The sequence below is a fragment of the Ailuropoda melanoleuca genome, chromosome 8 (genome assembly GCF_002007445.2).
Source record: "Ailuropoda melanoleuca isolate Jingjing chromosome 8, ASM200744v2, whole genome shotgun sequence".
In the NCBI taxonomy this organism is placed as follows: domain Eukaryota; kingdom Metazoa; phylum Chordata; class Mammalia; order Carnivora; family Ursidae; genus Ailuropoda; species Ailuropoda melanoleuca.
In genome coordinates, this window is record NC_048225.1 from 59,236,376 (window position 1) to 59,258,811 (window position 22,436).

General features: G+C 36.8%; 1 protein-coding gene across 1 annotated transcript; it reads left to right on the plus strand.

The window, feature by feature from the left end:
• The first annotated feature begins 14,347 nt into the window (after positions 1 to 14,347).
• Positions 14,348 to 15,149, plus strand: LOC100481896 (olfactory receptor 10A5). Its single transcript, XM_002931010.4, is given in 2 exon segments — positions 14,348 to 14,712; positions 14,714 to 15,149. Coding segments are annotated over 2 exon segments (801 nt in total).
• The last annotated feature ends 7,287 nt before the right edge of the window (positions 15,150 to 22,436 follow it).

Genomic DNA, 22,436 nt, shown 5'->3' on the forward strand with positions numbered 1-22,436 from the left:
TAAGTAACAAATAGAAGTTACAGAGCTGAAGAATAATATAATTGAGCTGAAAAACACAATAAAGGGATTCAATAGCACACTAGATGAAGCAGAAGAAAGAATTAGTGAACTCAAAGACAGGATAGTGGAACTCACCCAAACAGAGCAAGCAAGAAGTAAAAAAGAATGAAAAAGAGTGAAGATAGTTTTGGGGGGACTTACAACAACAGTAAGTGGAATAATAGTTACATTATAGGTATCCCAGAAGGAGAAAGGGGCAAGAAACTTATTTGAAGAAATAATGGCTGAAAATCCCCTAACCTGGGAAAGGAAAGAGACGTCTAGATCCAGGAAGCCCAGAGAGGTTCTCAAATAAGATGAACTCAATTCCCAATCCTCCACAACAAGACACATTTTAACTAAAGTATCAAAAGTTAAAGAGAAGGAATAATCTTAAAAGCAGCAAGAGAAAAACAATTTGTTACATATATGGGAACCCCATAACACTATCAGCAGATTTTTCAGCAGAAACTTTACATGCCAGAAGGGAGTTGCACATTATATTCAAAATGCTGAAAGATAAAACAAAACAAAACAGAACCCACCCAACAAAATACTATACCAGGCAAAGGAGTTTACCACTGCTAGACTGACTTTATAAGAAATGTTAAAGTGACTTCTTTAAGCTGAAATGCTGAAATGAAAGGACACTAATTAGTAACAAGAAAACATATGAAAGTATAAATCTCACTGGTAAAGGTAAATATAAAGTAAAATTCGGAATAATCTAATATTTAAAGGTTGTGGGTTAAGCACTTATAAAGCTAGTATGAAGTTTAAAGGACAAAAGAAGTAAAAATAAGTATAACATTATATTATAAAACATTATAACAATAATTTGTTAGGGAATACGCAAATAAAAAGATGTAAATTGTAACACCAAAAACATAAAACACAGTGAGGGAGGTGTAAAAATGTAGAGCTTTAGGATGGGATCAAACTTAGGTTGTTATCAATTTATAATAGACTGTTCTAACTTGTTTTATGTAAGTCTCATGGTAACCACAAGGCAAAAACCTTTAGTAGATATGCAAAAGATAAAGAGAAAGAAATATAAGCATACCACCACAGAAAAATCATCAAATTACAAAGGAAGAAAACAAAAGAAGAGGAAAGGGACAAAGGAATTACAAAACAACCAGAAAACAATGAATAAAATGGAAATAACTACTACCTGCTTATCAATAATCACATTACATGTAATTAAATTAAATTCTTCAATCAGAAGATATAGAAACAAATGAAGCATAGTTAGTACAAGGAAGGAAATAAAGGTCAGAGCCGAGATAAACGAAATTCAGACAAAAAAAAATATTAAACAAGAGAAATGAATGAAACTAAGAGTTAGGGTTTTTTCTTTCTTTTTTTTTGAAAAAAATTAACAAGATTTACAAACATTTAGTTAGACTTACCAAGAAAAAAGTGAGAGGACCCAAAGAAATAAAATCAGAAATGATAGAGAGCATGCTATAACCAACACAAGAAATACAAAGGATTATATGAACAATTACATGGCAACAAACTAGACAACCTAGAAGAAATAGATAAATTCTTAGAAACATACAGTGTATCAATATTGAATCATGGAAGAGATAGAAAAACTGAACAAATTGATTACTAGTAAGGAGATTGAATCAACTATCAAAAACCTCTTAACAATCAAAAGGTCAGAACTACATCAAAAACTAATGATGTACTGTATGGTGACTAACATAACATAATAAAATTAAAAAAAATAAAAGAATAAAAAATAAATTCACACACACACACACACACCACACACACACACAAAAGTCCAGGACTAGATGGTTTCACTTGTGAATTCTATCAAACTTTTAAAGAAAAATGAATACCAATCGTTTTCAAACTCTTCCAAAAAACAGAACACTTCCAAGCTCATTTTATGAAGACAGCACTACCTTGATACCAAAACAAGACAAGGACAACACAAGAAAAGAAAATTAGAGGCCAGTACTCCTGATGAACATAGATACAAAAATCCTCAACAAAATATTAGCAAACTGAATTCAACAATACAGTAAAATGATCATACACCACGATGAAGGGGATTTATTCCAGGGATGCAAATATAGTTGAACATCCACAAATGAATCAATGTGACTCACCACATTAACAGAATAAAGAATAAAAATCACACGAGCATCTCAATAGATGAAGAAGCATCTGACAGTATTCAAAATTGACAATATTCATATCCATTCATGATAAAAAAAAAACTCTTAACAAAGTAGGTATAGGAAGAATGCACTTCAACATAATAAGTTCCATATATGAGAAGCCCACAGCTAACATCATTCTCAAAGAAAAAAATGGAAAGCTTTTTCTCTAAGATCAGGCAAAAGATGATGATGCCCATTCACACCACTTTTAATCAGGCAGTATTGGAAGCCCTCACTGGAGCAATTAGGCAAGAAAAAGAATAAAAGGCATCCAAACTGGAAAGGAAGAAGTAAAACTATCACACTATATAAAAACCTAAAGATTGCACCAAAAACTATTAAAACTAATAAATGAATTCAGTGAAGTTGCTGGATACAAAGATAAAAAATCAGTTGTATTTCTATACACTAAAACGAACTATTACAAAGAGAAATTAAGAGAAATTAAGGAAATTACAATTGCATCGAAAAGAACAAAATATTTAGAATTTAGAAATTAATTAATTCAAACAAGGAGTTTAAAGACCTATATACTGGAAATTATAAGACATTGATGAAAGAAATTGAAGAAGACACAAATAAATGGGAAGATATCCCATGCTCATGCATTGGAATGATTAATATTGTCAAAATATTCATATTGCTCAAAGCAATCAAGGTTATCCCTACCAAAATTCCAATGGCACTTTCTTCACAGAAATGGAACAAATAATCCTAAAATTTGTGTGAGACCACAAAAGATCCCCAGTAGCCAAAGCAATCTTAAGAAAGAAAACAAAGCTGGAGGCATCATGTCTCCCGATTTCAAACTATATTACAAAGCTGGAGGCATCATGTCTCCCGATTTCAAACTATATTACAAAACAGTATGGTATTGGCATAAGAACAGACACATAGATCAATGGAAAATAATAGAAATTCCAGGAATAAAGCCATACATATATGGTCAATTAATTTATGACAAAGATTATATAACAGGGAAAGGATAGTTTTTTCAGTAAATTGTGTTGGGAGAACTGGAAAGCCACATGCAAAAGATTGAAGCTAGACCACTATCTTACACCATATACAAAAACTAACTCAACATGGATTAAAGACTTGAATGTAAATTCATAAACTCTAAAACTCTTAGAAGAAAACATAGATGGCAAGGTCCTTGACATTGATCTTGGTGACTTTTTTTGGATTTGTCACCAAAAGCAAAGGCAACAAAAACAAAAGTAAACAAGTGGAACTATGTCAAACTAAAAATCTATTTTGCACAACAAAAGAAACCATCAACAAAACAAAAAGGCAACCTACAGAATGGCAGAAAATATTTGCATGTCATGTGTCTCATAAGGGATTAATATAAAAAACACATAAAGAAGTTATACAACTCAGTAATAAAAAGAGCAATGTGGTTAAAAGATGGGTAGAGATTTGAATAGATGTTTTTCCAAAGAAGACATAAGATAGCCAACAGGTACATGAAAAGTTGTTCAACATCAATAATCATCACAGAAATGCAAATCAAAACCACAACGAGCTATTACCTTACACCTGTTAGAGTGGCTATTATCAAAAAGACAAGAAATAACAAGTGTTGGTGAGGATGTGAAGAAAAGGGAACCCATGTGCACTGTTGGTGAGAATTTAAATTGGTATAGCCACTGTGGAAAAGAGCATTAAGATTCCTGAAAAAATTAAAAATAGAACTACCATATAATCCAGCAAGTCCACTTCTGGGTATTCATCTGAAAAAATGAAAACACTAAGTTGAAGAGATACATGCATCCTTATTTTTATTGGAACATTATTTACAATAGCCAAGATATGGAAATAGTCTAGGTGTCCATCAGTGGATGAATGGATGAAAAAGATGTGGTTTATATACACAATGGAATACTGTTTGGCCGTAAAAAGAAGAAGATCTTGCCATTTGTGACAACACAAATGATCCTTGAGGGCATTATACTAAGTGAAATAAGTTGGACAGAGAAAGACAAATACTGTATGACTTGACTTATATGTGGAATCTAAAACAAAAACAAAGACAAAAAACTGAGGTCATGGATACAGGGAAAAGATTAGTGGTTGCCAGAGAAGGGAAGTGTGGGTGGAGGGGTAAAATAGATAAAGGGGGTTAAAAGGTACAAACTTCCAGTTATAAAGTAAATAAGTCATGGGGTTATAATATGCAGCATGGAGACTACAGTTAATAATATTGCATTGCATATTTAAAAGTTGCTAAGAGAATAAATCTTAAAAGTTCTCATAAAGAACAAATTTGTAACTATGGTGATGGATGTTAACTGCATTTATTTGGTGATCATTTCACAATATACATGAATATTGAGTCTTTATGTTGTACATCTTAAACAAAAGTTCTTTTTTAAACAATCTTTTATTTAAATTCATTTTAATTAACATATAGTGTATTATTAGTTTCAGAGGTAGGATTTTGTGTTTTATTAGTTGCATATAACACCCCGTGCTCATTACATCAAATGCCCTCCTTAATCCCCATCACCCAGTTACCCCATCCTCCCCCCCACCTTACCTCCAGCAATCCTCAGTTTGTTTCCTATAGTTCAGATTCTCTTATGGTTTGTCTCCCTCTCTGATTTTATCTTATTTTATTTTTCCTTTTCTTCCCCTATGTTCACCTGTTTTGTTCCTGAAATTCCACATATGAGTGAAATCATCTGATATTTGTCTTTCTCTAATTGACTTATTTCCCTTAGTGTAATACCATCTAGTTGCATGCATGTCCTTACAAATGGCAAGATTTCATTCTTTTTCATGGCTGAGTAATATTCCATTATATATATTACATACATACACACACACACACCCACACAACCTCTTCTTTATCTATTCATCAGTCGATGGACATTTGGGATCTTTCCATAATTTGGCTATTGTCAATAGTGCTGCCATAAGCATTGGGGTGCATGTGCCCCTTTGAATCAGCATTTTTGTATCCTTCGGATAAATACCTAATAGTGCTAATTGCTGGGTCATAGGATAATTCTATTTTTAACTTTTTGGGAAACGTCCCTAGTGTTTTCCAGAGTGGCTCCACTGGTTTGCATTCCCACCAAAACCGCAGAAGAGTACCCCTTTCTCCACATCCTTGCCAATATCTGTTGTTTCCTGAGATGTTAATTTTAGCCATTCTGTTGAATGTGAGGTGGTATGTCATTGTGGTTTTGGTTTGTATTTCCCTGATTATAGTGATGTTAAGCATCTTTTCATGTGTCTGTTAGGCATTTCTGTGTCTTCTTTTGAGAAATGTCTGTTCATGTCTTCTGCCCATTTCTTAACTTGATTATTTGTTTTGGAAAATTGATTTTGGTGAGTTCTTTATATTTCTGGATACTAGCCCTTTATCCATTATTTCATTTGCAGATATCTTCTCCCATTCCACTGGTTGCCTTTTAGTTTTGTTGATTGTTTCTTTCTCTGTGCAGAAGCTTTTTATCTTGATGAGGTCCCTGTAGTTCATTTTTGCTGTTGTTTCCTTTGCCTCTGGAGACATGTCTAGTAAAAATTGCTGTGGCCAAGGTCAAAGAGGTTGCTGCCTGCTTTCTCCACTAGGGCTTTGATGGTTTTCTGTGTTACATTTAGGCTTTTCATCCATTTTGAATTTATTTTTGTGTGTAGTGTAAGAAAGTGGTCCAGTTTCATTCATGTGCATGTTGCATCCAGTTTTCCCAACACCATTTGTTGAAGAGACTGTCATTTTTTTCCATTGGATATTCTTTGCTGCTTTGTTGAAGATTAGTTGGCCCTACAGTTGTGGATCCATTTCTGGGTTCTCTATTCTGTTCTGCTCATTTATGTGTCTGTTTTTCTGCCAGTACCATACTGTCTTAATGATCAAATGTTTGTATACAGCTTGTAGTCTGGAATCGTGATGCCTCCCACTTTGCTTTTTTTTTTTTTTTCAAAAATTACTTTGGCTATTCAGGGTCTTTTCCATACAAATTCTAGGATTGTTCATTCTAGCTCTTTGAAAAATGGTGGTGGTATTTTGATAAGGATTGCATTCAATACGTACATTGCTTTGGGTAGTATACACATTTTAACAATGTTCTTCCAATCCATGCACGGAATACCTAGCATGTAGTAATCAGTCAATACATATTTGCTGATGAGCAATTCTTGGCAATATGATAGGTTATTTTAGCATTATATTCATATGAGATATGCATACACATGCTGTAATATATTAACACCAAGACTAATAATATATCCCATCTAATCATATCAACACTATAAAATCAACATATTATTATTGTCTCAGCAATATGGAAAGTGAAATTCAGAGAGTTTAACAAAATTGCTAAGCCGCACAAATCAGAGAGCTCAAGTACTGGAATTAAACCAAAGTCCCAGTGCTTATCCCAACACATGTACTCTTTAATAAGAATCACCCAAGCACTGGGTGTTATACCAAACTAATGAATCATTGAACACTACAACAAAAACTTATAATGTACTATCTGTTGCTTAACTGATCATAATGAAAATTAAGAATAAAAAAATAGGAAGAAAGACATTCAGACCCTCACATAAAGAATATTTTCAGATCTCTTTCCACAGAATATAAAACAGAAGAATAAACTTCGGCTACAAATAAAATAAAATAAAATAAAAAATATACTGCAGTCTCTCAGAATCCAAAACGTCTGTGCTTTTCTCTACACAACGCTACATTCCTAGAGTATGGGTTTAGTTTCTTGAACTTCATCCTATTGGCATCTGATATTCCTTAGGACCCCAGAGGGCAGTGGATCCAAGAGAGGTCAGGTACCCTTGAGGAAGGGAAGGAAGAGGAACTAAGGTGAGCCCAATTATACCTGGGGGAAAAACAGATGTCAGCCCTTCAACTGGCCCTGAGGACAAAAGAGACACAGCTGGGAATAAGTCTCCTAAGTCAGGACTGGGAGCTTGTCAGCTCATGGATTGTGCTCACTTGTGCCTGACAAAGGAGGCAGCAGGGACCTGGCTGATTCAGGTCCAGCCATTAATGGCCCCTCCAGGCTAGAGAGTAAGACTTCCCTGGTTCCTCTTCTGGTTCTTCTGACAACAGAGCCACAGCTCTGCAAATACTCAAGGGCAAGCATGCAGTATGGGTGTCAGGCAGAGGTGAGCAAGGCAGATCTCCCTAATGGGCACAGGTAAGCCTCCCTGTAAGGGCCAGGTCAGCCAAGCGCTCCTCTCCAGGTTCAGATGCTCAACTGGACCAGGTTTGGCAGGCGTGGGAGGGACACCTCATTCTCTTCCGGTGTCCACATGGGTAAGATCTCATCCATTCCTCTCATGCGTAGGCCTCAGTTTCCTCTCTCTACTTCATAAGATAAGTGACATCTGAGACCACAAAAAGATTGAGTTTACCAGTTTTCCAAATCTGTCCCCTAAAGTTTTCTGCAGCCTCCACAGGGCATACACTTCCTCTAAGTTTGACTCTCCTCTCATTAACTCAGGGAAGACTTGCCTCAGTGGAACATTCATGAAGCAGAGCACATCAGAGTACACTACTGCTTTCGGGCGACATCATGGGTGCCAAAGGCCTAGAAGAGTGGGTTCTTATTCTGGGGCAGTCAGTCAAATGATTAACAGAGAGATGTTCCTGCAGAAGTTCTGGAGGGACTGGGTGGGAAGGAGCCTGTGGGCCGGCCATGAGCCATCATGTTCCGTGATGCCTCCCACCCTTGAGCCAGGGTGCCATCTCCTCTTCCCCAGAAGTTTCCAGAAGTTCTATGGGAATCCAAAGGGCCGTTCCATCTCTCCTCCCTCTACCTTTCCAATCCTCTTCACCAGCACCAAACACTACACTTTGTCCTGGAAAGGAGTTTCTCATGCAAGTGGTTTTAGTAGAGAATATGAGTAGATAGGGAATCCAATGGAAACTCCAGGAATAATAAACTTTCTGAAACTCTTGTATTCATTTTTCCATCCATTTATCCAAAAGTACATATAAACAGCTAACTCTGGGTGTGCCTTGGGCCTATGCCTGTAAATAATGAGCAGATCCTGGCCTAAAGGAACTTGCAGATTAAATTGGGAAATTCTGAGACCAGTCGATAATTAAAACATAACTGAATAACTAAGTATTTTTGAAAGTACCCACGAATAACCCTATCTGGAAGCATCACAGAGGAAACATATCTGAGCTTTGAAAATGGGAAGGAAGAAGTCAGCTAGGTAGAGGAGGCAGCATGTGCAAACACAGATGAGTTGATATGCAAAGATATCAGAGCAGAGATCAGCCAACTACAGCCCATGGGTGAAATCCACCTACTCCCCTGTTTTATATGGCCCAGAGCTAAATGGACTTTTACAGTGTTTAAATGGTTAAATAAATCAAACCATGAATAGTGCACATAGCATCTGAAAATTACATGAAATTAGAATTTTGACATCTATAAATAAATTCTTATTGGAACTCAGCCAAGCTCATTTGTTTGGGTATTGCATGTATTTGTATTCCTAATGGTTATTTGTTTACCTGTACATCAGGTGTTTTAAGTATGTGTGTGTGTGTGTGCGCTTTTGTTGAGATACTGAGCAGTTGCCAGAGATCACATGATCCACAAAGTCTAAAATATTTTCTATCTGACCTTTTACAGAAAAACTTTGTGGACCTCTGGTATGGAATCATAAAGCAAAGTAATTTTCGATAAACGGTGAGAGACTCAGCATTGGTGGACGCTAAGGTACCTGGATGATGAGGAGGAAAAAGGTAAGAACTAAGAACTATTCTGTATTCATATTGCGTGTCTTGCTGAAAACCCAAGTGTTGCTTCTATTATATTTTTTCTCGTTATGCTTCTGAGTGCAGTCTCTACCTTGTATTGCCCATGCAGACGAGTTACCAAATTCCTTAACTACACAATTACTTAATCTCCTAAACTTCAGTTCATCCATTGGCAGTTTGGGGAGGGGTAATAATAGCATCTAAGCCAGACAGTTGTGAGAAGAATACGAAAATAGTAAAAGTAAATTCTATTTACTTGTACACAGCGTAATTCTACTGAGTCCTCAGTGAATACTACCAGCATGTGGTCATCATTCTCGTTTCTATTGTGCCTGCTTTTATGGCTGCTCTATAACAAAGGGAGCTCACTGTAAAATGTTTAGAAAGCCCCAAAATGAAGTTGTAAATGAGATAACCCCATCCCTTTTCCAACTACTTAAGGGCAATTATTGCTAAAATCTTGCACATTCTCTTAGTCCGTTTTCTCTGTGCACATATTTATGAAGTTGGAAGCTTACACATGCACATGTGTGTTGTTGTGTTTTTCTCATTTACTATTATATGATGGGTATTATTCAATAGCAGTAAACGTCCTTGAAAAAAAGACTTGGGTGATTACATGTTGTTTTCTTAACCGTTGATGCATTGCTGGCATGGTCATTTATGGATCAGTTGTTTTTTTCCAATTTTGACATGATAGCGATACAACATTATCTATGGTTCTGATTATTAGCGTAGATTAGAAACCCTGAGGAAATTCTTGAAGCAGAATGTATGAAACTTTAAGGGACTTCATACACATTCTCTAAAATGCTTTTCAGAAAAATTATGTTGATTTACAGTCAAACTCTATAGCATTCCTCTCATTAGCACTGAGCCTTGAGATTATTTTCGCTTTTCTGAGTTTGATGAGAACAGTTGAGCTTCTGTGTTTTTTACAGATTGTTTAATTTTTGCTTATTTCTACTACTGGGAAAATTGAATAATTTTATACGCTTCTTCCTTATTGGCATTTTTGGCAAACTGAACCTTTGTGGCCTCTGTTTTTGTGGACAGAGGTGATGATTTTCCTTAATGAGGTGTATGACCTCTTTACAAGTCATTAGATGCTTTTAATTGTTTGTTGAATAACTACAAATATTCTTCCAAGTTTACCATTTGCATTTAAAATTTTTAAGTTGTTTTGAGTTACAGGGGCACTTGGGTGGCTCTGTTGGAAGAGCATGGGACTCTTGATCGTGGGGTCATGAGTTCAAGCCCCATGTTGGGCATAGAGTGTACTTAAAAAAAAAAAAGAAGGAAAGGAACCTAAAGAAAGAGTTGTTCTGAGTTACAGAAGTATTGTATTCTTAGTAATATATGTGTTTGTCTCAATACAATGTTTAGATTGTCAACATGAATAATGTAGCATATATGAAACACAAAGAAGAAATTCAAAACACTTATCTTCACGCCAATAAGATTGTGACATTTAACTGAATACAACTGCAGTTTTTCGTTGTATGGATATAATTTAATATTTTAAAATAAGTGTCTTCACATTGAACATAGTATTTTGTAACATATACCATCCACTTAGCTAAATATATTGATTATTTCTCATGCCAATAAGTGTTTTTCTAGAACATAATTCTTAATCCATGCAGAATTCCATAGCAGAGATATAATATTATTTAACTAATTTCTATTTTTATTCTTTTATTCATTTGTTTGCTACTACATTATCGTACATAAAATTGAGAAGAACAGGTCTTGTAAATACAATTTGCACTCAAGCTTAATCTAATTGTAGCCTGGGTATTGTTAGTTTAAAGTATCTTTGATATATTTTGTGAAGTGTATATATCACTTTGATTTATCATGTTTAGTTCCCTTCACTTTTAACATAAATGAGCTTTACAAGTTTTTAAAATATTACTTTTTAAAAATATTATTATTTAATTTTTTATTTTACAGAGAGAGAGCGATAGGTGTAAAAGTGCGGTTGGTGGGAGGGGCAGAGGAAGAAGCAGGCTCCCCGCTACCTAGAGAGCCCAAAGTGGGGCTCAATTCCAGGACTCTGGGATGATGATCCTAGCTGAAGGCAGACGCTTAACTGACTGAGCCACCTAGGCACCCTTAAAATTTATTTTTTTTTAATTTGAGTGTAGTTGACACACCATGTTACATTAGTTTTAGGGATGCAACTTAATGATTTGAGAAGTTTATATTATGTATTATGCAGTGTTCACCACAAGTATAGCTACAATCTGTCCCATTACATCACTATTACAGTTTCATCAACTGTATTCCTCATGCTCTCTGCTTTTTATTCTCATGACTTACTCATTCTATAACTAGAAGCCTATATCTCCCTCTCCCCTTCACCTGTTTTGCCCAATGCCCCACCCCCTCCTCTCTGGCAAGCATTAGTTTGTTCTCTGTGTTTATACTTCTCGTTCTGGTTTTGTTTGTTTATTCGGGTTTTTTAGACTCCATGTATGAATGGAATCATATGGCGTTTGTCTTTCTCAGTCTGACTANTTCACCTGTTTTGCCCAATGCCCCACCCCCTCCTCTCTGGCAAGCATTAGTTTGTTCTCTGTGTTTATACTTTTTTAGACTCCATTTATGAATGGAATCATATGGCGTTTGTCTTTCTCAGTCTGACTAAAAAATCTTGTTTTTAATTTCCATTTACTTTCTGGTAACTTCTTACATTTTTTTCCATATTTTATAGCCACACTGATTTCAAATGTATGATTATATCTGTTGCCTACTTTTCTTTTCTTCCCCCTTGTCTTAAAATTTTTTTATGGTTGTGAAAACACTTAAGATGAGATATTCCTCTTACATTTTTAATTACACCATGCAGTATTGTTAACTACAAGCACAACATTGTACAGCAGGTGACTAAAACCATCACTTAAGCTCAGAATTGGCTCTTGTTCTATAAAACTATTCAGGTTGCATTAAGAAAGTAGTCTTCTACTTATGAGTTAGTAAAATTTACTGGAGTGCGTTTTTTTTTTCTTTGAGGTTAATGTCGAATTCATCATTCTCAGCATCTACTGAGATTAATATATTTTTTCCAATTGAATTTTTGTTGGGATTAATTATATTTGATTATTTTTAAAGTTACAAACCATACTTGCATTCCCTAAATAAATCCTACTTGGCTCTACAGATAGTTTTTTATTATTAAAGGGCTCAATTTATTTGATATTTTGCACTGGTGTTCCCAAATAGGATTGATTTGGGGGCTTTTTGCGTGTGTGTTACATTTGCAACCTTTGAAAACAGTTATACATAGTTGTCATAATGTTAACTGGGAAACTCTGCATCTTTTTCTTTGATCTGGTAAATCACAAGATTTATCTGTTCTCAAAGGACTGAATTACTACATCTGTTAAAGTATCTCAGCTCATGGCTTTTTGGTAAATTTTTGGTAAAATTACTTTAACCCACTCATATTTTATCTTTTTTTAAATCAAAGTAAACCCTACCTATGACTACAAAACCATCAATTTCATTTAAAAACTCACACATTTATTATGTTATTGTATTCTCTTATAATCTAAAAATTGCTATTCTATTTCTAAGGTTATTTTTAATTTCTTATTCTTAAGATTGCATATTTTTGTTTCTCTATTTCTTATTAGATTTTCCAACAATTTACCTCCACTTTTTAACTTTTCAAAGGAGAAACTAAGATCTATTTACTAATTTTACAATGTTTAAATTAATTTCTGCTTTTAATTCTATTTCCTTCTTTCCGTGTCCATTTTGCTTTCTAGTTGATTTAAAAACCCAGTTGATTTCTTTATTTTTGTTTTCACTTTTATTTACTTTTTAAAGAAATAATACATGTTCCTGCCACATAGTTCAAACACTGTTATTGTAAGAAGCCTAGGAAAAATTCTAAGAAGTTCATATTTTTATCTTTATTTATATTGAGATGTAAACTAAACAGAAGACATATAAATCTATAAAGATCTACAGATATAATTTGGTATGGAAGTCTAAGTTCTTTTTATGTACAGTTAGCCAATATATAGTACATCATTAGTTTTTGATGTAGTGTTCAACAGTTCATTACTTGTGTATAACACCCAGTGCTCATCCCAACACATGCCCTCCTTAATACCCATCACCCAGCTACCCATCCCCTCATCCCCTCCCTTCTATAACCCTCCGTTTGTTTCCAAGAGTCCAGAGTCTCTCATGATTTGTCTTCCTCTCTGATTTCTTCCCATTCAGTTTTCCAGTTGATTTATTTTAATTATTTCTTATGGTATAATAATAAGTCTTAATTATCCCCTCCAAAATTTTTAACCTGAATACAGTTTGTTTGGTCAAGTTTGTTGTCAGCAGAAATCTATTGTTCCTCCAAATTCCTTTATTTCTGGTTTTATTGGAATATAATTGATAATTAACATTGTATAAGGTATACAATGTGATGATTTGATACGTGAATGTATTGTGAAATGATTACCGCATTAAAGTGAGTTAACATATCCTTCACCTCCCATAATTACCTTGTGTGTGTGTATGTGTGTGGGGTGAAGACATTTAAAATCTACTCTTTGCAACTTTCAAGTATATAATACAATATTGATACCTACAGCCACCATGCTGTACATTATATCCCTTATTTGTCTTATAACTGGAAATTTGTGCCCTTTAACCAACATCTCTTCACTTCCCCAACTCCCAGGCCCTGACCACCACCAGTCCATTCTCTGTTTCCATGAGTTTGGCTCTTTTAGACTCCACACATAAGTGAGATCATATAGTGCTTGTCTTTCTGTGTCTAATTTACATACCTGAATGCCCTCGAGGTACATCCATGTTGTTTGCTGCAAATGGCAGGATTACCGCCTTTGTTATGGCTGAATAATATTCCTGTGTGTGTGTGTGTGTGTGCGTGTGTGTGTGTGTGTGTGTGTGTGACACATTTTCTTTATCCATTCATCCACTGATGGACGTTTAGATTTTTTCCGTATCTTAGCTATGGTGAATAATGACACAATGAACACGGGAGAGTAGGTATCACTTAACTCCACCTCAAAGGTGTTAAGTGTGCAGCAGTAAATGGGTGTGGTAGATATGATCTGATTTGTTTTAGTAAATATGGTTTTTAAAAAAGCACAAAAAGATCATAAAAAAGAGTAACGGTAGGGAATGATGAACTATTACCCATTCCAGAGCTCAGGCTCTGGCCATTCTTCCTTGTGTCTTTATTCTTAGACAATACAAGGCCCTTCCTCTTCCAACTGAGACCTTGACCTTGCCTCTTCTCCTGACACTAAAAAAGAGTCTGAAAACCAAATCCAGAGTCTGACTCTTCCAATCAAGAGTCTCTCTCCATGACCACAGCTGGGGATTCATTTGTACGTCTATGGCTGGAGGAAACTGGACAAGAGTTGAGGAGTTTATCCTCATGAGCTTCTCTTCCCTACCTACTGAAATACAGTCATTGCTCTTCCTGACATTTCTAATCATCTACCTGGTCACCCTGATGGGAAACAGCCTCATCATTCTGGTTACCTTGGCTGACCCCATGCTGCACAGTCCCATGTACTTCTTCCTCAGGAACTTGTCCTTCTTAGAGATTGGCTTCAACCTAGTCATTGTGCCCAAGATGTTGGGGACCCTGCTTGCCTGGGACACAACCATCTCCTTCCTTGGCTGTGCCGCACAGATGTATTTCTTCTTCTTCTTTGGAGTTGATGAATGCTTCCTCCTGGCCACCATGGCATATGACCTATGTAGCCATCTGCAGTCCCTTGCACTACCCAGTCATCATGAACCAAAGGACACGTGCCAAACTGGCTCTTGCCTCCTGGTTTCCAGGCTTTCCCGTAGCTACTGTGCAGACCACGTGGCTCTTCAGCTTTCCATTCTGTGGCACCAACAAGGTGAATCACTTCTTCTGTGACAGCCCACCTGTGCTGAGGCTGGTCTGTGCAGACACAGCACTGTTTGAGATCTATGCAATTGTTGGCACCGTTCTTGTTGTCATGACACCCTGCTTGCTGATCCTGTGTTCCTATACTCGCATTGCTGCTGCCATCCTTAAGATTCCATCAGCTAAAGGGAAGCATAAAGCGTTCTCTACCTGCTCCTCCCACCTCCTTGTTGTCTCCCTGTTCTATCCTATTTGGGACTCCTCTGCTCTCTACCTTTCTCTGTTGGGATGAAACCCAGCTGCTGAAATGACTTTTGGGAAGCTCAGTGCAGGGAAAAGAGCACAGAAGTGGATAAGACCTATTGCTACTACATGGAAAACTCCTCTGCTCATTGTAGGCTTACATCACTTTTCTTCTTGGTACAATTGTATTTTTTTTTATTATGATATGTTAGTCACCATACGGTACATCATTACCTTTTGATGTAGTGTTCCATGATTCATTGTTTGCGTATAACACCCAGTGCTCCACGCGATACGTGTCCTCCTTAATACCCTTTACCAGGCTAGCCCATCCCCCTACCCCCTTCCCCTCTAAAACCCTCAGTCTGTTTCCCAGAGTCCATCATCTCTCATCGTTCATCTCCCCCTAGGTTTCCCCTCTCTTCATTTTTCCCTTCCTTCTCCTAACAATCTCCCTGCTATTCCTTATATTCCACAAATAAGTGAAACCTTATGATAATTGTCTTTCTCTGCTTTACTTATTTCACTTAGCATAATCTCTTCCAGCTTCATCCATGTCGATGCAAATGTTGGGTAATCATTCTTTCTGATGACTGGGTAATATTCCATTGTATATAGGGACCACAACTTCTTTATCAATTTGTCTCTTGAAGGGCATCTCGGCTCCTTCCACAGTTTGGCTATTGTGGATATTGCTGCTATGATCATTGGGGTGTATATGGCCCTTCTTGTCATTACATCTGTATCTTTGGGGTAAATACCCAGTAGTGCAATTGCTGGGTCATAGCGTAGCTCTAGTTTTAACTTTTGAGGAAACTCCACACTGTTTTCCAAAGCGGCTGTACCAACTTGCATTCCACCAACAGTGTAAGTGGATTCCCCTTTCTCCACATCCTCTCCAATGGTAAAATGGTATTTTGACAATTCTATAACCTATCCATTCCAGGTATTTACTTTGTTAATGTGTGTCAATGTGACGTACACTGGGATAATACGAAACCACTTGTAATATGAACTTGGAGACACAAAAGTCATCTTGGCACTTTATCTTGTTGTGGATAAGTCTAACTTCATTCAATTGGCAAAAAGCCTATAACCCTGTTTACATAATTTATTCATTTCATTTTTGTATGCTTCTGAGGCAGTACTGGCTCTTAAGTTAGTTGGTATTCAACATGGATAGAGGAAAGTAGAACAGTAATCTCCATGTGTATTCCTTTATAACCCTAAGAACCTGAATCACTTCCTTCTTCAGGCTATTTTTCCCAGGTAATATTGTATTACAAAAAATTATACTCAATATTATCAACTCATCACCAGTAAAGACTTTTGTTGTTTGGCTAACAAATAAGCCACTTAGAAACTTACTCTGGTTGCAGCTTCATTATCATTTTTATTTGTGTGAAGAAATTTACTTGAGGTATTCCACTTAAAATTTTCAGATTTCTCTGTTCCTTTCTGTGAGTTGGAAGTAATTTCAATAAGTATTTAATCTAGATGTCTACATACGCTCTATTCTTTAACATTGAGTATCATTAGGTAATAAACACAATGATTTACCATCTAATTTGATAACAGAATAACCTACACTCCTCTGTACTTTTTTAAGTTTTTATTTTCATTCTAGTTAGTTAACATATAGTGTTATATTAGTTTCAGGTGTACAATATAGTGATTCAACAATTCCATTCATCACCTGGTGCTCATCACAAGTGTGCTCCTTAATCACCATCACCTGTTTAACCCATTCCCCCTCTCTCCCTGCCCTCTGGAAACCATCAATCTGTTCCCTATAATTAAAAGTCTGTTTCTTGGTTTGTGTATCTTTCTCTCTCTTTTGTCTCTTTTGCCCATTTGTTTTGTTTCTTAAATTCCACATATGGGTGAAATCATACAGTATTTGTCTTTCTGACTGACTTATTAACTTAGCATTATATTCTCTAGCTCCAAATATGTCATTGCAAATGGCAAGATTTCCTTCTTTTTTATGGCTGAATAATATATATATATATACACACACAAACACACACGTATACACACACACACGCATATATATAAATGAATAATTAAATATATGTATACACGCACCACATCTTCTTTATCCATTCATCAATTGATGGAATGGACACTTGGACTTCTTCCATAATTTGGCTATTGTAAATAATGCTACTGTAAACGTAGGGGTACATATATCCACATGAATTAGTGTTTTTGTGTTCTTTGGGTAAATACTCAGTAACACTCCACTCTACTTTAAAATGTGACATGTTACGGTCACCTGGGTGGCTCAGTCAGTTAAGTGACTGACTCTTGATTTCAGATCAGGTCATGGTCTCAGGGTCTTGAGATGGAGCCTCATGTCAGGCTCCACACTTGCCACAGAGTCGCTTGAGATTCTGTCTCCATCTCCCTCTCCCCTACCCCCTCTCATGTGCACTAAATAAATAAATAAATAAATAAATCTTTAACAAAAAAAATATTCTCTCTTTCCGTCTCCCTCTACCCATGCCCCCTGATTGTATGCTCGCTGTCTCTCTCTTAAAAAAAATTAATAAAAAATAAAAATGTGGGGTACTGAGTGGATCAATTGATTGGACATTGACTCTTGATTTTGACTCAGGTCATGATCTCAGGGTCATGAGATTGAGCCCCCCAACAGGCTCCATGCTCAGCTTACAGCTTGTTTGAGATTCTCTCTCTCCCTCTGCCCTACTCTCCCCTGCTTGCACTCTCTCTTTCAAAATAAGTAAACAAAATCTTTAAAAAATAAAATAAAGTAAATTGTGATGTTTGAGTTTAGGTCATTTTCTCATTTTGACATGATAGGCATACACTGGTAATAAAATAAGTAAATAAATTGTTGAAGTACAGAGATGCCCATGGCATTGAAATTGCTGTCAAGTAATAACTGTAACACTGTAACATTTTTTAACTTAATATTTATTCTTAGCAGCAATCAAGGCGATGATCACACTGATCATGGGTTTCATGTGTACAGTGTACTGACTTGATATATGTATATATTGTAAAATAATTACCACAATAACTTCAGTTACCTTCCATTACCTCACATAGTTAAATTTTTTTTTCTTGGGGATTACTATGATTTTTAATACCCAAGGTAGCAAATGAAAGTACCACTATGTATGAGTTCTGCACATCTGCTTAGCTTTTGTACTATAAAAGCAGCCATAATATGTAAATGCATTTGCATGGCTGTGTTTCAATAAAACATTTCTGGATATTGGAATTTGAATTTCATAAACTTTTCATGTGTCAAGGAATATTCTTCCTCTGATTATTTTTTCTAACCATTGAAAAATGTAAAAATCATTCTCAACTCAAGAACTACATAAAGATCATTGGAGCGTGGGATTTGGCCTATAGGCTATAGTTTGCCAACATCTGGGTAAAAGCATGAACTCTGAAGCTAAGATGCCTAGGTTTTATCCTGGTTCTGTCACTTGCCAGCTCAGTGATATTGGGCAAGTTATTTTGCACCTCTGGGCTTTGGTTTCTTCTTTTATAAAGTGAAGATAATTACAGCACTGATTTCTCCTTTTTCACCTTGGCTGAGAGGATTAAATGAGTTAATAAATGTCAATCGCTAAGGAACAGTACTTTACAAGTGCTAATTTCTATAAAAAGGTTAGCCATTATAGTGATCTGATTTTTGGGCGGGGTAGTGATGATGATGGTGAGAATAACAGAAATTATGACATGGGAGGGAAAATTGGAGAAAGATGAGGGTGGAAGTGTTGGTAGGAGTCAAATCCTGAAGGGCCTTCCATGCCAAGGAGTTTGAACACTATTTTGTGCACAATAAAGATCAGTTGAGTGGTTTTCAGCATGAAGAAACAATTGACTCTGTATTTTGGAAATGTTACTTGGCGGTGGTGAGAAAAATGGGTGGTAGAGGAACACAACCTATGAAAGTGACTCCAGTCAAAGACCTTTGTAATTGGGCAGCTAAGAGATTATTAGACCAAAATTCGGTGCAAGGAAAACCACTTCCTAATCTCAGAATTTGAAGTCCTCCACTAAAACGGGTCAGCAGAGTAGGCATTCAGCAGAGCTGACAGATCAGAATAAAGTCACTGCTTCTCTGGACTGCATCCACTCCTGTTAGCCTGCGGGCCAGCAGGGATTTGAGCTTCAAAGCTGGCCTGCTTGCCAAGATGAGTTCATTGGGAAGTGTGGCTCTGCAGCCTGAGTTCATTAGCCCCCTCCCCAGATCTGATCCTACCTATTCACCCAAGCTTTCCCTTCAGGCCCCAGGATAGGCCACTGGGAGCCTCAGTCAACTGTGCTCCCTTAACAGCAGTGTGCCTCATTAACAACTTTTAATGAGGTCACAGGCTGTGACAGCTCATTAATAGGCTGGTTAGCCTGCAACCCCAGGGATGGAGGAGAGTGAGGATAGAAGCCAGTGAGAACAGAGCTCAGCCTGCATCAAAGCTGCATCAGAGGGAGAAAGAACGAATCCCCTTTAGTGGAGACTCCTAGGCTTTCACTCTCAGGTCCTCAGGGTCTCCTCTGGCCCTCAGAGACTGATTCTGCAGAAAGACACCTGGAGGGACCAAGGCCTTAGAGGGGAGGTATTCCAACAGAGTCCAGTGATCCCACACTTGGGCCAGAGATTCTTGAGGAAATCAAATGCTCTTCTGGTTTTCTTTGATGCTTGCATAAATGGAATATTGCCCTTGCAACTTTTTTCCCCTTGCTTTCCATAACCATGACTTTCCTTGCTATTCCCCCTCACACATCCAAGTGCAGGTTCTTTTGCACTATTTCTCAAGTCCTCTTGAACTATACTTGTCCTGGGAGTTCAGAGGTTGGCCCTCGTCTTCTGTCTTCCTTGTGTACTATCTCTTAGACATCCTATCCATTGCCAGGGTTTCAACAAATCCTGTGGAGATGAAGCCTCCTTGTGGAAATGAAACTTGGGTGTTGCCTTATATCTCCCACCAGGATTATTGCTAGAGTCTCCTAACTGATCTCCCAGCCTCCAGTCATATTGCAGAATTACATGTGCCCCTCATTCTAATTCATCCTCCTTACCGTCTCCAGCATTCTAAGTATGCATTAAAGGCATTGCAATTGTATTTTCCACAGTAAAGACAGTTTGTCATTCATGTTTATAATTCTGAGGTCTAATTCAGTGCCTGTTGTACAGTAAGTGCAAAATATATGAATAAATGAATGCATAATCCCTAAATTATTTCCGTATCCTTCACCTCTCACTGATATGTGAGTTCCATATTTCCAACTGCTTCTGAGACTTTTCTGCTTAGGTGTCAAGGCATATGTCTAGCACTGTGATTCCAGACAAACTTGCTCTCCCAATCTCCAATCTTCAAAAAAAAAATTCCTCTTACGTCTTCTTTTTTTTATTATTATGTGCAGTTAGCCACTTATAGTACGTCATTAGTTTTTGATGTAGTGTTCAATTATTCATTAGTTGCGTTTAACACCCAGTGCTCATCACAACTCACGCCCTCCTTAATACCCATCACCCTGTTACCCCATCCCCGACACCCCTCCTCTCTGAACCCCTCAGTTTGTTTCCCAGGGTCCATAGTCTCTCATCTCCCCCTTCTGATTTCTCCCCCTTCAGCTTTCCCTCCCTTCCCCTGTCATCCTCCCTGCTATTGCTTATGTTCTATATACGAGTGAAACCATATGATAATTGTCTTTCTCTGCTTGACTTACTTCAGTTAGCATAATCCCCTCCAGTTCCATCCAATTTGATGCAAATGGTGGGTATTCATCCTTTTTGATGGCTGAATAATATTCCAACTTCTTCTTTTTTTTAACCCCACCATTCATTGACATAGTCTTTCATTTAATCAGTGAGTATTTACATACTGAATCTCGAAAGTGTAAGAATGAGCAAGGAACTGCTCTCACAGAGTTTTTGGCAACTGCACAGTACAGTAATATAGGAGTAGACAAGTGCACAAACAGCTGGAGAGCAAAAAGACAGCCGTGAAAACTGCTGTACTGTGTCATAATTCTTCATTTTGATAAACGCTATCATAGAAATGTTCACCAAGTCTCTTAATCCTGCTCATTCTTTCTTGGCAAAATTCTTACTCAAATCTTGGCTCAATTCCCATGTTCATCGGCCCTGCCTTTATACACCACAAGCCAGACCCTGAATTCTAAACTGTTATCATAAAAGCCTCCTCACTCTTCTCATTGCTCCCCTGCTCACTTCCCAATCCCCCTTTACATTCACTGCTAAGTACAGGATTTACAAGGATGAGCAAAACAGAGTCCTTGCCCTTGGGGCATTGCAGTCCAGTGGAGATGAGAGATATTAAACAAAGAACTGCACGAATAAATAAATAATTACAAATCAATATCATTGCTATGAAGGAAAAGTACTCTGAGAAAGAATTAAAGGAGGGATTCCTAATTTGAATTTGGATCAGAGAAGACCTCACCAAGAAAGTAACTTTTTTAAGGTTTTTATTTTAATTCCAGTTAGTTAATATATAGTGTAATATTAGATTCTGGTGTGCAATATAGTAATTCAACACCTCCATACAACACTCAGTGCTCATCACAAGTGCACTCTTTAGTCCCCATAACCTATTTAACACGTCCTCTCTTTCTCCCCTCTGGTAACCATTAATGTGTTCTCTATAGTTAAGAGTCTGTTTCTTGATTGGTCCCTCCCCCCCTTTTCCCCCTTTGCTCATTTGTTTCTTAACCGCACATGTGAGTGAAATCGTATGGTATTTGTCTTTCTCTGACAGACCTATTCTGCTGAGATTGATACTCTCCAGCTCCACCTATGTCATTGCAAATGGCAAGATTTCATTCTTTTTTAGAGCTAAGTAATATTCCACTGTGTGTGTATTATATATTTATTTATTTATTTATTTATTTATTTATTTATATATTTTTATATTTTNTTATTTATTTTTATATTTTTATATTTTATATTATATATATATATTTTTTTCCCCCTCGGATCTAGGATTAGGGTTCAATTTAGGACTAGGATAAGAGTTAGGGTTAAGGTTATTGCCAGTGAGAGAGTATGGGCCTAATATCCTTCAGTACAGAGACCTTTCTAGAGGGATATGTTTAGGGCGAGTGTTATGGTCAGGATGAGGGGTTAGGGTTAAGGGTTAGTGGGTAACCATTAGTAGTTAGCAGTTAGGGTTTGGATTAAGATTAGGTTGTCAGAAGAATACTCTCTACTACCATCCATGTTATCACACACAGCAAGATTTCCTTCTTCTCAAGGAAGTAACATTTAAACTGGTATCAGAAGAGTGTGTAGGAGTTAACCAAGTAAAAATAAAGAGGAATAATATACAAA